Source organism: Vombatus ursinus, unplaced genomic scaffold (assembly GCF_900497805.2).
Source record: "Vombatus ursinus unplaced genomic scaffold, bare-nosed wombat genome assembly UNPS02001419.1, whole genome shotgun sequence".
Taxonomy (NCBI): domain Eukaryota; kingdom Metazoa; phylum Chordata; class Mammalia; order Diprotodontia; family Vombatidae; genus Vombatus; species Vombatus ursinus.
In genome coordinates this window covers 358,671-374,778 of record NW_020941197.1, presented here as the reverse complement: position 1 = coordinate 374,778, position 16,108 = coordinate 358,671, and the positions used below count along the sequence as shown (strand labels likewise).

The following is a 16,108-nucleotide window of genomic DNA, read 5'->3' as shown; positions in this document are numbered from 1 at the left end:
ATAGATAGATAGATAGATAGATAGATAGATAGATAGATAGATAGATAGATAGATAGCCAGCCTGCAGTCAGGAAGACTTGAATTCAAATCTGGCCTCAGACACTTACTAGCTACGTGATCTTGGGCAAGTCACTTCACCCTGTTTGCCTCAGTTTCCTCATCTGTAAAATGAACCAGAGAAGGAACTGGCAAACCACTCCAGTATCTTTGCCAGCAAAACCCCAAATGTGGTCTCAAAGAGTTGGACATGAGTGAAAAGACTGAACAACAACAGCTGTTCATATAACTCCTATGCTCAGAAAACTTCCATTGCTATCCCATTTCCCAAGTAAAATTCAGAACCATGTATTTATCCAGGGCCCTCCACAATCTAGTGACACCCTCCCTTTCCAATTTTATGTTGTATTACCCTTCACATGTACTATGTTTTCTCTAAATTGGTCTTTTTTCTGTCCTTGGAACTTCCTTTTCCATAGTCTATGTTCACACTCTTCCATTAGTCTGGAATAAGTCCTTGCTCATTCAATCCCTACCTTTCTTTAAACTTCATTCATGTCATATTCACCATAAAGTTTTCTCTGAATTCCCCAATTGGTAACTACTTTCCTTCATAGACTTCATATAGCACTTCATTTTGTAACTCTATAATGCAAATATGGTGTCATGTTATGTATTATAGTCATCTGTATTAGTGCCTTGTCCTTCTACAATACGTAAGCTCCATGAGGGAATGGACCATATCTCTAAACATGATGATCTGCAAGATTCTTTCCAGCCTTAAATCCAATGATACTACCTTGCATGGTGCTCTGCACATAGAAAGTGCTTAATAATGTTTATTGAATGACCAAAAAGAACTATTGAGGAGCCTAGAAAATAAAAGAGCTAGTGAGGAATTCTTTAACTTCAAAAATGTTCTAATTGGTAATACTTAAACTGCACTAAATTCTTTTCTGAATTATGTGAAATATTCAAACTTGTAAGGTTCATCTTTCATCGTTCAGAATAACTGTCAAGATAGTATTAAGTAGAGCTTCTTTTTATTTCATTCTGTTATGAGTGATCATTTTCATTGCTTTCAAGCCCAGGCTTCATTACATATTTGCCCTAAAATAACTCATGAAATAAAACATTTTGCTCATTTTGTAAATATTTATGGTTCATATTATTAAGTATTTTAAATGTCTGTTTAGTGAATAAAGATAATAGTATAAACACTTAGCTTTCATAAGCAAATAATTGGATACATAAATTAATTTTGTCCCAAGTTTTCATATATCTCAAATTGCATGAGAAAGTCTTAAAAACATTTCTCAGCATGATTAACAAGAATAACAAAGAACAAAGGATCTCACTCCCAAGCTTGGAAAGTAGGGATAAATGTGCAATGACTTGTTTAGAGTTTGTGCAAGGTTTATCCTTCTGCAACAGGGAAGCATTTGTTATCTGTGCTCAAAGTACAGACTGGTCTCCCTCCAGGAAGAGAACATAAAAGGTCTCCACAAAGACCTCTCCTTCTTCCATGTTATCAGAAAAAATAAAGTATTTTTGGGAGGAGGAATGTCTTCTAGGTAAAAAACAAATAAGGAGGATCTGAAGAAATAGAAGTGAATCCTAGTTTCTGTCAAACTGTTGGAGAATGGAAGGATGTAAAATAAAAAGAGAATATAGGTCTACAGATAGAAGGGAAACAAATCCAAACTCCCTATTTTACAGTTGAGGAAACTGAGGCCCAAGGTCACACAGGTGGCAAGTGTCAAAGATGAGATTTCTCCAAAGCCAATGTTCTTTCCACTGTGTCAGGCTCAAAGGCAACTGAACACTTGGACATAAGTAATAGGTATAAGATTCTTTCCATAAAGATATAAGAAGAGAAAATAACTACTTGCACTCCAAATAATGATGATGTGGCTCCATAGGTGCTATCAGGAAACAGAATACCCAATAAAGGTTAGAAGACGATAAGGCAAATATTAATGATTGTTTGCTCCCTGCTGAATGGGGTCTGAGATAACTATTTGTTGACTGCTCATTAGAAGTCTGTTGTTAGGCATTTACCTGGGATAGGTGGAGAGCTTCTTCTTGTAAGTTATTTTTTTCAGTCATATCCAACTCGCCATGACCCTATTTGGGATTTTCTTGGCAGAGATACTGGAGTGGGTTGCTACTTCCTTCTTCAGCTCATTTTATAGATGAGGAAACTGAGGCAAACAAGGTTAAGTGACTTCCCTAGGGTCACACAGCCAATAAGTACCTGAGGCTGGATTTGAACTCACGATAATGAGTCTTTCTGGTTCTAAGGCCACCTAGCTGTCCTTAGAGAGAGTTTGGAGAGGTTCTTAAGACTTATCAAACTTGATGAACATTGCCTTCTTTTGATGATTTACATAGAAACAAATGATATTACCCCAAGAAATTTAGGAAGTATTGCCACAGATTATGCAGCCCCAGGAAAGAAATTGAAGACCTTAGGAGTTGTTTCATCACTGCTAGCAATTTAAGACAGGATCTTTGGAGCAGAGAAACAGACATGGAAAATGAACAACTGGTTAAGAAGGTGGTATCCTAAAATAAGATTGGTAACCAAAGTTTTTTTTTTTTAAATTATGCACTCTTGGTCAGGGAAGACATACATCCAACAAGAAATGGTAAAGATTTATTTGTCTGGAGTCCTATGAATCTGATCAAAAAGGCTTTTTAAAAAATGCCCATGTATATCTACAAATTCAAATCCCAGAGATAGTATCATAACAAAAAAGGAAAAAGAAAGGATCTAGCGATAAAATCTCAGACATCTTATTATGTTTGTACAGATGTATAAAATATGGATATTTAGCAAGCTTAACTAGAGATCTGAATGTAAGGAAGCAAATTTGACTTCTTGGAAATCATTGAGAATTGGTAGGATGGGAGTCATGACTAGAATATTACTGAAATTGTATTCTTAGCTCTTTATGGTAGGTAATAAGATAATAGGGACAGTTCCTAGAAGGACTGTATTTTAAGAAGACTTATTCATGTAAGAATATCCAGAAATCAAAGAAAGGAAACATGATGAAGAGCTTTGGGGTAAAGATAAATGGAGACAAAAATAGAAACCACATTATCATTGGAGTATACTATAGACTACCTGGACAGAAAGAGGAATAAATAAGGAGTTCGGGAAACAGAAAACTAGCCTAGCAAAATTCTTTGACATATTACTAAAAGAATGGTTAGTGAGCATTTGGGAAAATCAAATGGTTAACACTGAGAGATGAAATTGAGTATTCAAGAAGATGTCATGATGGACTAAACTCATTTCATTTTTAGCAGGGTTCATATACTGTCAGAGGTAGAATGAAATAGTGCATAGAGATCCAGCCTTGGAGCCAGGAAGATTCTCACCTCTGACATGTACTTATTCTATGATTCTAGGCAATTTATCCAACATCTTGCCACCCCCAAGTAACTCTCTAAGCCCAGCTGAGAACGTTGCAGAATGGTTTTAGAACTATGCTAGTAAAGAGTTTGTTTCCTGCTGAAAGTTCCCTACAACAATGAATAACAGATCTGGAATGTGTGTGCATGTGTGCATGTATGTGTGTATATATTGTGTGTAAGGGAATGGTGTAGAGATACAGTTTGCTTATGTTTTAGCAATTAGATGGTCTTGGGACTGGTCTAATGATCAGATCCAAAGAGTAGTCTTAATGGAAGTATGTCAACTAAAGATTATCTTTAGTAGAGTATATGAGGGAATTGTCCTTTGCTCTGTATTCTTTAACGTTGAATAACACTACAGATGGTATATTTGTTGGATTTTCCAATGACTCAAGAAAAGGAAAACTAGGTAATGTGTCAGATGATAGGATCTAAAAAGATTATGCCAAGCTGGAACATTGAGCTATGTCTAGTAAGCTGAAATGTAATAGAGATAAATGCAAAGTCATTTTTGGTTTCAAAAAGCCAAATTTAAAAGATGAGAAAGGAGTGCCTAGTTAGCACTTCTGAAAAAAAAATCTAGGAGTTTTAATGGACTGTGTGACCAATTTAAGTGAATTATGTGCTATGTTAGTTGAGAAAGTGAATGCAATTGTAAATTAAGAGAGGTATAATATCTTAGACTGGAAGGTTATAGTCCTGCTGTCTTATACCCTGGTTAGAACACATCTAGAATATCCTGTTCAGTTCTAAGATTCACATTTTAGTTAAGGACCTTGAGCTGGAGAGTAAAGTGAAGGGTGACCACAATGGTAAAAGATACCTTATGAGAACTAGCTGAGTGAATTAGAAATATTAAGCCTAAAGAAGATAACACTTGGGGGAATATAATGACTCCCTTTAAGGGTCTGAAGAGCTGTCACATGGAAGATATGGTAGACCAGTTCCACTTGGTCCCAGAAGACAGAACTAGTAGGAAGGGGATGAAGTGATGGAGGTAGATTTGGGTTTGATGTCGGGAAAAACTCCTTAACAATTAGAACTTCAAGAATATAACAATTAGAACAATGGAATTTTACAAAATATTTAATCAGTCATATAAATAGTCAATAAACATTTATTATGTACCTGTTATGTACCAGGCACTATGCTAACCACTGGGGCTACCAAAAGAGGCCGAAAAAACCAGTCCAAAAGTGGAATGAATTGTTCTGGATGGCAGTGGGTTCCCCCTCATTGGTAGTCTTCAAGTAAAGCCTAGAAGATCTGGGGCTGGGAATTGCTACTTTTGAATGAATTCCTGTTCAGATACAGGTCAAACTAGATCTCTGAAGTCCCTTCCAACTCTTAGATTTTGTGACTCAGTCATACTCAAGATAATGCTGCCTTTCCTTATGTCAAAAGTTCAATTCAGCAAATATTTTCAAAAAAATTTGTTATCTTTTGTATTTACAACACCTTCATTTCTAAATATAGCCCTCCCCCTTCTCCTACCCAAAAAGTTATCTCTAATAATAAAGAATTTTTTAAAAGTAGTTCAGCACAGTCAAACAACCGTTCTGTTGCATCCTGCCATCATAGGAATTTCTCCAGGCTGTTTTGAAAAGGTTGTGTGACCTTGATGTTGGGAGTTATACTGTGCTCTAAATTTTAAGTAGCATGCAATTTAATACGCAATAAAACAAGAGCCTCCATAGGTAACACCAATGAAAATCATACCATGACTCATAAACAATGAAAAACAATAAGATATGTATTGCATTCCAAGATCTGTTATGAGCACCAAACAGTGCTGCCATTCAGGTTATCTCTTGGGCCCCAACCAGTTACTCTTGATTTCTAGTAGCATTCAGTCAAGTCCACAAACATTTATTAAGCACCTACTATGTGCCAGGCATTGTGCTAAGCTCTGAAAATACAAGGAAAGGCAAAAACTGTCCCTGCTGTTAAGGCATTCACAGTCTAATGCGGGAAGCACCATGTAAACAACCATGTACAAACAAGATATATAGAGGATGGATTAGAGATAATCAATAGAGGAAAAGCACTAGAATTAAAGGGGAAAGACATTTTGTAAAAGGCAGAAGTTTAGCTGGAACTTGAAGGAAGCCAGGAAAGCCAATAGATACAGAAGAGGAGAAGTAGAATCTCAGGCTTAAGGGACAAGCCAGTAAAAATGTCCAGAGTTGGAAGAGCAAAGCGGCCAACCTCACTGGATCATAGAGTATGTGGAGCAAAAAAGGGATAAGAAGACTGGAAAAGTAGGAAAGGGGCAAGTGATGAAGGGCTCTTAAATATCAAATAGGGGGTTTTATATCTGATCCTAGAGGTAATAGGGAGCCTCTGGAGTTTTTTTAATCAGAGGGTAATATAGTCAGACCTCTGCTTTAAGAAGATCAACTTGACAACTGAGTGGACAGGAATGGGGAGAAATCTGAAGCAGGACAGGCAACCATCCAGGCATCAACATCACTTAAAAAAAAAAAACCACCCTCAAGATAAAGGATACATTTAAGGAAGGATCAGGAGATCCATTTGGGTTCAGGGTGTCTTCACTGGCTCTTTGTAGTTTTCACTTGAAAGAAAAGCATGCCCTACCTATAACTTAATTTCTCAATGTCTCTTTAAGCATTATTATTTTCTAATGTCAACTCAGCATTGATTTCTGCAATCTCTAGCATAGTTGCTTATATATTTCCTAACAAATTTCCAGTATAGCACCTGTCTGTGATGCCCTTGTCTTCAGTATTTTGCAGTCTCAATTATGACATTTCCCTATTTGATGCTGTGTCTGTAAATTTCATTAAAATCTGCTGGTTACCTTTTAAAACTATCAGGCAAGACATCACTCATAAGAGCCCTCAGCAATACAAGACTTAACTCTGACCCTGGAGATAAACTTAGTATTGGATAAACTTAAAAATAACTGCTCTGGCCAGTAAGTTCAGATTTACAGGGTTCTGGGTTTCGTTGTTGTTCAGTCATTTTTCAGTCATGTCTGACTCTTCATGATCCCATTTGGGGTTTTCTTGGCAAAGATCCTGGAGTGGTTTGCATTTCCTACTCTGGCTCATTTTATAGATGAGAAAACTGAAGCAAATAGACCACATAGCTAGTAAATGTCTGAGGTCACATTTGAACTCAGATACGGGTATAAGTGTCTGAGTCCAGGTTTGAACTCAAGAAGTTGAGACTTCTTGACTCCGGGCCTGACACTCTATCCACCACACTACCTAGCGGCCCCAACAACAACAGCAACGACAGAAACTAGACCAGGTTAAATTTGTCCTTGTTTATTTGAAAGGAAGCACATTTTTTTTTCTTGATGCTCAACTAGTTTCCTTTTTGCTTTCAAACTATCCATTCTTATGTAGCCAGGAAACAGTAGTATTAGAGTTCCATATTTACTTTCAATCCATGGCTTCTATTTCCTTCTCAAATTTACTCCCTTCAAGTCCAAAGCTGCTTTTTTCTTCATCCAGGGCTTCAAAGTCAAACTAAGATTGACTGGAAAATTACAGTGTGGTGGTGGTTTTTCCTGCCTCTTAACATCCTCATCTTCAATAAAAATACTGCCATTTGAGATTAGTGGACTTTGTGTTTTTCTTTCTTTTCTTCTTAAATTATGCAACGGACCTCAGCTAAAATAAGCTTGATCCTCTCTCCCAAAACTGCATTATTTCCACAGCACTAACCAGTGTAGTGACTTTTTTTGTCACTAAAGTGAACTCAGGGACACAGGGAGCAGATACGTCAAGGAAGAAATTGATAGTTACTCCCTTAATTGACTTCATCCCAAATTTAGTTTAGTATAATGTGAAAATATAATGTTTAAAGACAGTATTATATTTTTGTTCACCTATTAAGTAAGGCATGACTAACTTGCTTTTTGGCTGCACTAGAAATGAATCATGGAAGCATTCCCTGACTTGTGGCTATTAGAGTCCTGATGTAATGCACTTCTATAAAAGAAAAGGAAAGAGAATAGGTGAAAGTAGTATCATGCAAAGGCAGATCATAACAGAGGGAATTTATTGTACTTTATGAAGTTTAGGAAAATGAACCCATCCAACTCAAAGTGTTTTCCCATGATGGTTGCAAACAGCATGCAAGTTAATATTGAATGATCAACAACTGTGTGCCTGTTGATACAAAATAATTTGTACTATTTATAGAAATCTGGTTTTAACTCAGTAAAATCTAACAGTTTCTCTTTCATTCCATAATTAAACATAAGTATTCCTTGAAAGCACTTAAAAATGTTTAGATTAGGTGTCTCTTCAAGGAGGATATTTGGGAATGAAAAGCAAATACTTAAAATTAGAATGGAAACTACATAATTTCTTTCCTTTTTAAATTAAAATTAGAAGAAATTTACATGGAATAAAAGGCTGAAAGATACTAGTAGAGATATGCAGAATGCACATAAATTAGTCATTCATGTCATATAGCTGAAGGAAAGCACTAACATCATCCTATCTCTCCTATGTATGGGGCTCCTGTTGTTTTCAAAGGAAGATCTGTGTGTGCCAGGGAGATGGAAAGAGGAAATTAGAATCTAACCTGTAGTGAAGGGTAGCCACAAACAGTATTAACTACATCTATATTGCTCTATATTGGCTTTGTTTCAAGCTTCTGTGACAGAAGGAGATAGTGTGTGTGTGTGTGTGTGTGTGTGTGTGTGTGTGTGTGTGTTTCTTTATTAAGAACCAGTGTGTGGCTTCCCAGAATGTGAAATGCTTCAGAAAATGATGACTGTTTTCATCCTGTGTATCTAGTCAGCCACACTGACCTATACTCCCCTTTCTGGTTTTTACACACCAATGGATTTATTATCAATCTTTTTTAAAAATCAGAACTTGATATAACTCAAACAGATATAAATTAATCTTGAGATATGTATATTTGGTTACTTTCTATTATTTGTGAGACTATAGTGCTAGGAGAGATCTTATAGTTTAGGGATTCTTAACCTGAAGTCCAGGAATCCTGAAGGAGTCGGGGGTGGGGGGCAAACATGAATGGGAAAAACCTGTTTCAATATAATCAGTTTCCTTTATGATTCTATGTATTTTGTTTTGTGTATTTAAAAACATTCTGAGAAGAGATCCATAGACTTCACCAGTCTGCAAAATGGGTTCATGACCCAGAAAAGGGTAAGAACCCCAATTATAGGTCTAGTCTAGTCCAACTCCTTCATTTTACAACACAACTGTAAATAACGAAGAGCTTGGTACTATTCTCATACATATTAATGATGAAGGAAATGTGAGCTCAGATCCGATACTGTGAACCCAGAACCAGGGTGTCCTAAAATTCTTACTTCTGTCTCCATATTTCTTCTATCTCTGTGTGTTGTGATAACACAATTAAATAAATGTTATCCTCATGAACTGAAAAAAAGCAACATTCAGATGTTTCTATTTACTATTTTGAAAGGTACTTTTGAAACTATAGAAGAGTACTTAATAGCAATCTTCACTTGTTTCTTAGTTTTGCACCCTAAAACCCCACAGTGTATGTGTATATATAGATATGTGCCTGTATCTATAGATATAGATTTTATATTTATCTATATATGTATATGTATATGTATATATATACATAAACCCACAATATGTGTGTATATTTATCTATCTATATACTGTCTTCATATTTACTCTGTGTGGGGGCAGCTAGGTGGCACAGTGGATAGAGCACCGGCCCTGATGTCAGGAGGACCTGAGTTTAAATCTGGCCTCAGACCAAACACTTGACACTTACTAGCTGTGTGACCCTGGGCAAGTCACTTAACCCCAATTGCTTAAAAAACAAACAAACAAACAAACATATACACTCTGTGTGTATATATATACAACCCCACAGTGTATGTGTGTATGTGTATATCTATATCTATAGATATAGCAGAATGAGCAGTAGATTTGAGAGTTAAAAAGACCTGAGTTTGAATCCAAGACCTACTGCTCACTATTATTTGTTGAGCAAATCACTCCACCTCACCTGGGCCTCAGCTTCCTCACTTGTAAACTGAGAGGACTTGCTTCAATGACCTGAAAGGTCCATTTTAGCTCCAATTCTATGATCTTATGATCCCATGGTGAACTGGTACTTTATTAAGGTCCAGGACCATAAAGTCATAAAATATCAGATCTGAACATGACCTAAGAGATTATCCTTTCCAACTCCGTGTGATTTTTGTTTTTTATAAGTGAGGAAAGTAAGGTCCAGATCATAGAATTATAGATACAGAGCTAAAGGGAACGCAGACCATCTAGTCTCAAACCCCTCATTTTACAGATGAAGAAACTGAGAGATGGAGACATAAGTAGCCAGCTCAATGTCACGCAAATAGTAAGTAGCAAAACCAAGATTAGAATCCACATCCTCTGACAGTCTTTCCACAATGCCACTCTGCCTCTCACATAAGTTAAGACCTATTAAAGCTAGCCATATTCATTAGAACAGGGAAGAGATGTCCACCAGTGTGCACATTTGTTTTTCTATGACTAAAGGAAAAATATGACACAATTTTTTCTCATGTTTAACTCATATTTTTCTAAAGTGTTTTTATGACCTATCCTACTTTATGAAGTTTTCCTTTTTCTGTTTTTCTTCTTTTTCCCCCACTTCTATGAATAGAGTTCAGCGAGAGAATTCAAGGGTTGCTTCTTTAACTGGGTTCAGTGCCCTTTATGGCAAAAAACTCATCCAATAAATGGACTATCCACAATGATGGTTTTTGTTTTTTTGTTTTCCCTCTCAGATTCTCTTCTCTTAGCAATAAGCATACTTCAAGGCCACTCTGGCTCAAGAAATGCTCATTAACTTTATCTTCTCAAGTAAAGAAAGCACCATTAGGAAAATATGTTATTTATTGCATTCCCAAAACCAAACAAATTATTTTTGAAGTATGTCTACTGCTTCTCTACTATGTTTGTATACATGATAAAAAGTTTACTATATGTGCAAAGTGAACACTTTTCTTTTTAAGCAACTAATTCACAATGTAATACTCAAACAGCATAACTGCTCCTTTTCAGAAAACAGGATTTTCATCTGCCTTCTCTTTTTCATGTCTTTATCATATCATCCCTTCTTCTTCTCACACAATAAAGCTGCAGCTATTACAGGTAAATCTGACCATTGTCACCTCCCTTGCTAGGTGGCCTAAGAAACCAGCCCTTCTGTGATTGCTTTCCCTGCCACCCACTAGCAAGAATGACATATGATCTACCCATCTCTCTGTGAGAAATTCAAAATGGCTGTATTTTTTTTTTTTACTAAAAAAGTAGAGGCCTCTCTTACTGACTTCAGAGAGATCTGCCATTCTCATGTATTGAGTTTACTTTCTATGAACTAGCATGGACCCATGGTGGTGAAGTTAAAATATTGCTTATTTTCCCAAACATGTGGTCCTATAAATCATAGTTACCTATTCATCAGTATCTATCTAAGATATGTATGTCACTAAGCATTTTAAATTTGTCCTCTTCCCCAGGACATCCTTATAGCCCCAGAGAATTAATGGGAAAAGTTCCCATGCTGTAATGGATTTCAAACCTATGGCTTATCATCTTATTATTACTATTTATGGTCACACAAAAAAAAAGACACACCGAATATTTACATTTGTGCTATCAGTCATACTCTCCTTCTTCAGCTTTTCTACTGTCACTTCTCATCTCCAGAATTCTCTCTTTTACTTCCCACCAAAATTTTTTTCCTTAAATTTGCTTTTATTATTCTCTGCCCCCAAAATAGCTTTTAATATTTTGGAAGGGGTTTTGTGTGTGTGTGTGTGTGTGTGTGTGTGTGTTGTTTTTATTTTTAATGAAAATCCACCCAGTCATTTTTCTGAGTTGCAGAAGATGGGATATAAATACACTTTCACAGCTTAAAAACATTTAAGACATTTTGCTCATCGCTAATCCAAAAGCATCCAAACAAAAATTTAGCATATGGTTAGACTTCTGTAAGAAATAGTCTCCTAGTTCATTTTGAAGAGGGGTAAGGAGGACATACCACTGTGAAATTTGGGGGAGTGTGGAATTCTAATCCAATATAATATACCAGTGTAGCTCTCATGAACATAGGAACCTAGTATCATGGGCCAAGTAGCGTGGAGGAACAGGTACTAACATTCATAGCTCCAGGTTTCATATAGGCTGGCATAAACCTTGGCAACTTCTGCCTCCTGGACTTTTTGAAAGGGGATTATAAATGTCACACTTATATACACATCTATACATAAAGCAAACTTTCTTCCCAAACTGCCAAGCCAGGATATAAGGGGCAGGGGGAATTTGTTCTTAAAAGTCCCAGAGCACAAAACACTAAAATATTATACAATATTCTCAACTGTGCAGATTTTGCACTTTAGTTTACACATTAAACATCTTTCTGTTGCTATTTTAGTGAGACAGTGACTGCCACATGCCCTTTTAAAAGAGAAATTAATTTGGTTCAACAAACTTAAATATCTACTCTGGTCTGGACACCAAGGCTAAAATGGAACTGATACAGTCAGACCAGATCTGGAGTATTGTTTTCAGATTGGATTAAAACATTTTAGGAAGGACATTAATAAGCTGGAAAACATCTAGAGGAAAGCAACCAGGATGGTGAAAGGCCATGAGATAAAGCTGAATGAGGAAGTATCTCTGGAATGTAAGCTGTTTGGCTTGGAGAAGAGGAGATTTGGTAGGGTGAGGAGAAGGGGAGGGAAGGGTATGATGATAATCATCAAGTAGCATTGTAAAGAGTATAGTATTTGGAGCCAAAGGACCTGCTTCTTCCACTGGTATGACCTGGGGCAATTGACGTCACCTCTGTGGAACTCCATTTGCTCACCTATAAAATGAGTGGTTAGATAACTTCTAAGGTCCCTTCCAGAGCTAAACCAGTAACTTTAAGTATTTAAAGGCTGTCTCATACCTATGTGATTGGGTTTGTTCTGCACAGCTCTAGAAGGCAGAGTTAGGAACGAGGCGTGGAAGGTGGAAACAGGCAGATTCTAGCTCAATGTAAAGAACTTCCCAAAAGAGCTATCCAAAAGCCCCAAGAGATGATAGGTTTCCATACAGTGAACATCTTCAAACAGAGGCTAGATGACCACTTGTCTGATTATGTTGTAGAGAGGACTGGACTCAGTCTGTGATCCTGTGAAATACATATGTTGAAAATTGACATCCAGTAAAAGTTAGTGTACCTTTCATAAGACTAACTCGGCAGCTAAGTAGTGCATTGGGCCCAGAGACAAGAAGACCTGTGTTCAAATCCAGCCTCAGACATTTACTAGCTGTGTGACCCTGGGCAAGTCACTTAATCCTGTTTGCTTCAGTTTCTCATCTATAAAATGAACTGGAGAGGAAATGGTAAACCATTCCAGTATCTTGGCCAAGAAAACCCCAAATGGGGTTATGGAGAGAAGAACGCGACTGACACAACTCAACAACAAGTAAATTTCTAGGTGCTGATCTTACAAGTCTAATTACAGATGGCACGAACAAGATTTTCCAGTTTTTACTTTCTTTTTTTTTTACTCTAAACAGTTAATCACATATCTCATTGTGGGTTTAAAAATCATTTATTTCAAAAGTCAATTTGGAACTTTACAAAGCACTACATTTCAAGCTCTTTGTGTGTATCACATCTTTTCTTCCCTTACAATGGCTAACACAACGCTTTACACATTCAAACTTTATGGCAAAACAACTGAAAATTCCTTTAAACAAATCAGTAAAAAGGATTCAGACTTCTGGTTTCCTTGAGTTAACTGGCTGATCAATTCTATAAGAAGAGTTATGTAAGTCGTGCCTTTGTAAGCACAGACCAAGTACCATCTTTTTCTTTGCAATTTTTTCCTACATGTAATCAGTGTATCAAGGAATATGAGTTTGAACTTGAACCTTTACAGAATTTAGAGGTAGAGTCATGAGAGTTCAAATTCAGAAATTTTTGCAGTCAGCAACCTTAAAGCCATCATGCATGCTCTAGTAGAAAAAGCCCTAGAAACGAAGGCAAAAGACCTGGATTTGTATGTTGGCTGTATGACTTAATCCATGTGTGACCTTGGGCAATTCAGTTCAACTACCATCTTTGTTGTTCAGTTGTTTTCAGTCACATCTGACTCTTCGTGATTCAATTCGGGGTTTTCTTGGCAAAGATACTAAAGTGGTTTGCCCTTTCCTTCTCCAGTTTATTTTACAGATGAGGAAACTGAGGCAAGCAGGATTAAGTGACTTGCCCAGGGTCACACAGCTAGTAAGTGTCTGAGGCCAGATATGAACTTCTTCCTGACCCCAGGCCAGGCACTCTATGCACTGTGGCGCCATCTAGCGGCCTCTAGCTAGCATCTAATCAGTGCCTATTATATGCTAGGCACTGTGCTAAGACTGGCAACACAAAGACAAAAATAAAATCATTTCTAACCTTAAGGAGCTTATGTGCTATTGGAAGGAGACATAGGAGTGGGAGGCATGAAAAAAAAACCTCTCCAGGACTCAGTTTACTTATTTGTAAAAAGGCTAAATGACCTCTAAAAGTCCCTTTCTGCTCTACATAAATGAGTCTATATGTGTAACTTTGTTTCTGGGACACTGTGGTGAAGTACAGTGAAATCTTGGACACTGAGAGTTTATTTAAATATTAGACACATCATCACTAACGTGGCTTTTGAATGATGCCAGTGTTCCCTGATGCTTAGTAACATTTAAAGCTATTATCTCTATAGCCCCCTTTCACATGCCCAGACATTAAAAACAGACTGTGAATTGTACTAGCAACGAAGTGAACATTTCATTACCTTTATGATCTAAAATGATTTAAGCTGATGAGCTGATCGTTTAGCCATTCTGGTTATCTGTAAATTGCCTGTAAGGGACTGATCTACGGAAGTCCTTTGCACTTTTAGCTGGTCATTTGAAAATGAAGCACTGTAGCTCACTAGACTATTTTTATACTAGAGGGAGATTGAAGAGTGGTGGATATGCCATTTCTATAAATCAAAACCTAATTGAGATATGAGTAAAGTACATTTGGGGAACCACACCATTATTTAAGGCATACTTTGTATTATTACTACAGTCTTCTGGTTTTATATCAAAGCATTAACCAGAACTTGTTTTCACTTAAACCAAAAGGGTAAACAAAAAATAAATAAAGACTGAGTCAGCAAAGCTAATGTCTTCATGCCTGTTGTGATATAAACTTTGATAATCAATAATGACTATTCTTTTTTCCCCATAGTTGCACTCTGCTGTGACCAGGATGCAAGTACAAAGACCTGGTTTTAATTATACATTCGCTCATATATGTATCCTGAATAATGACAAGACTTGCATAGTGGATGACATAGTGCATGTCCTGGAAGAATTAAAGGCTGCTCGTGCCACAAACCGGACCAATTTTGCAATCACATATCCCATCACTCACTTAAAAGATGGGAGGGAAGTGTATAATGGACACCAGCTGGGTGGTGTCACCGTGCACAGCAAAGATCAGGTCAAATCCGCACAAGCTGTCCAGCTCACTTACTATCTGCAAACACTCAACTCTCTAAATGACATGGTGGCAGAGAGGTGGGAGTCCAACTTTTGTGACACAGTCAAACTTTTCCAGAAATCTAATGGGAAAATCAAAATGTACCCATACACATCCTCGACACTGAGGGAAGACTTTCAGAAGACCAGCCGCGTATCTGAACGTTACCTGATCACGAGCCTGGTCCTAATGGTCACCATGGCTGTCCTCTGTTGCTCCATGCAGGACTGTGTCCGCAGCAAACCCTGGCTCGGCCTCCTTGGATTGGTCACAGTAAGCCTGGCCACACTAACTGCAGCTGGGATCATCAATCTGACTGGTGGGAAATATAATTCCACCTTCCTGGGAGTCCCCTTCGTCATGCTAGGTAATTATAGTTCTTTCTTTCTCTTTATCCTTCTCATGTTGGTTGTGAATAGGTTCTTTAAGGAGTGACAGTTGCAGAGGGAGAGAGAGAGAGTGTGTGTGTGTATATGTGAGTTTTCATCTCAAGTCTCCTTTTCATATGAAGCAACCTAATTTTGCTCATGTGCCCAGGATATTTCAGTTATATCACATATTAGTTATACTCAATAAGAAGTTTAGTAGAGCTCAGATTCTTAAAATCTGGCCCACTTGCATTAGCAATACAAATGCTTAGATTCCTTAACAGTCTGCCCAATATGACAGATGTTCTAATAAACCTTATCTTTGGCTGAAAAAACAAAGTCTAGTAGAAGGAACCTCAAGGTAGGAGTTAACAGACCCAAATTTTAATCTTGCCTTGCCCCTATTGATTGTTTAACATTCAGAAAAAAACTAAACTGTCCTATGCTTCAAGTTCCCCATTTATAAAATGAGGGGAAATAATATTTTCCTTTTTGACTCACAAAGTTGTTATAAAGTCAGATAAAATGAGATGGTAGATGTAAAAATGCTTTGAAAATTAAAAGTGCTAAATAAATTCAAGATGGTGTTATAATTCTGATCCTCTTTATTAACCAATTCAAATATATTATAGTGACAGTACATTCAGAGTTTATTCATTCCTGAAGGCAGCAGGTATTTCCAAGCAGAGTTCAATGATGCACTGGGATCAATTCCATTTACTCAGAAATGTGTCTGGCACTTGACCTCCACAAGAAATGGTGTGATCTAGTGGAAG

General features: G+C 37.1%; 1 protein-coding gene across 1 annotated transcript in view; it reads left to right on the top strand.

The window, feature by feature from the left end:
* Nucleotides 1–16,108, top strand: part of PTCHD1 (patched domain containing 1) — a 54,587-nt gene that overhangs the window by 22,173 nt on the left and 16,306 nt on the right. The window contains exon 2 of the mRNA XM_027868337.1: nucleotides 14,671–15,331. Coding sequence (XP_027724138.1) covers nucleotides 14,671–15,331 — 661 coding nt within the window. The remainder of the gene's footprint in view (nucleotides 1–14,670; nucleotides 15,332–16,108) is intronic.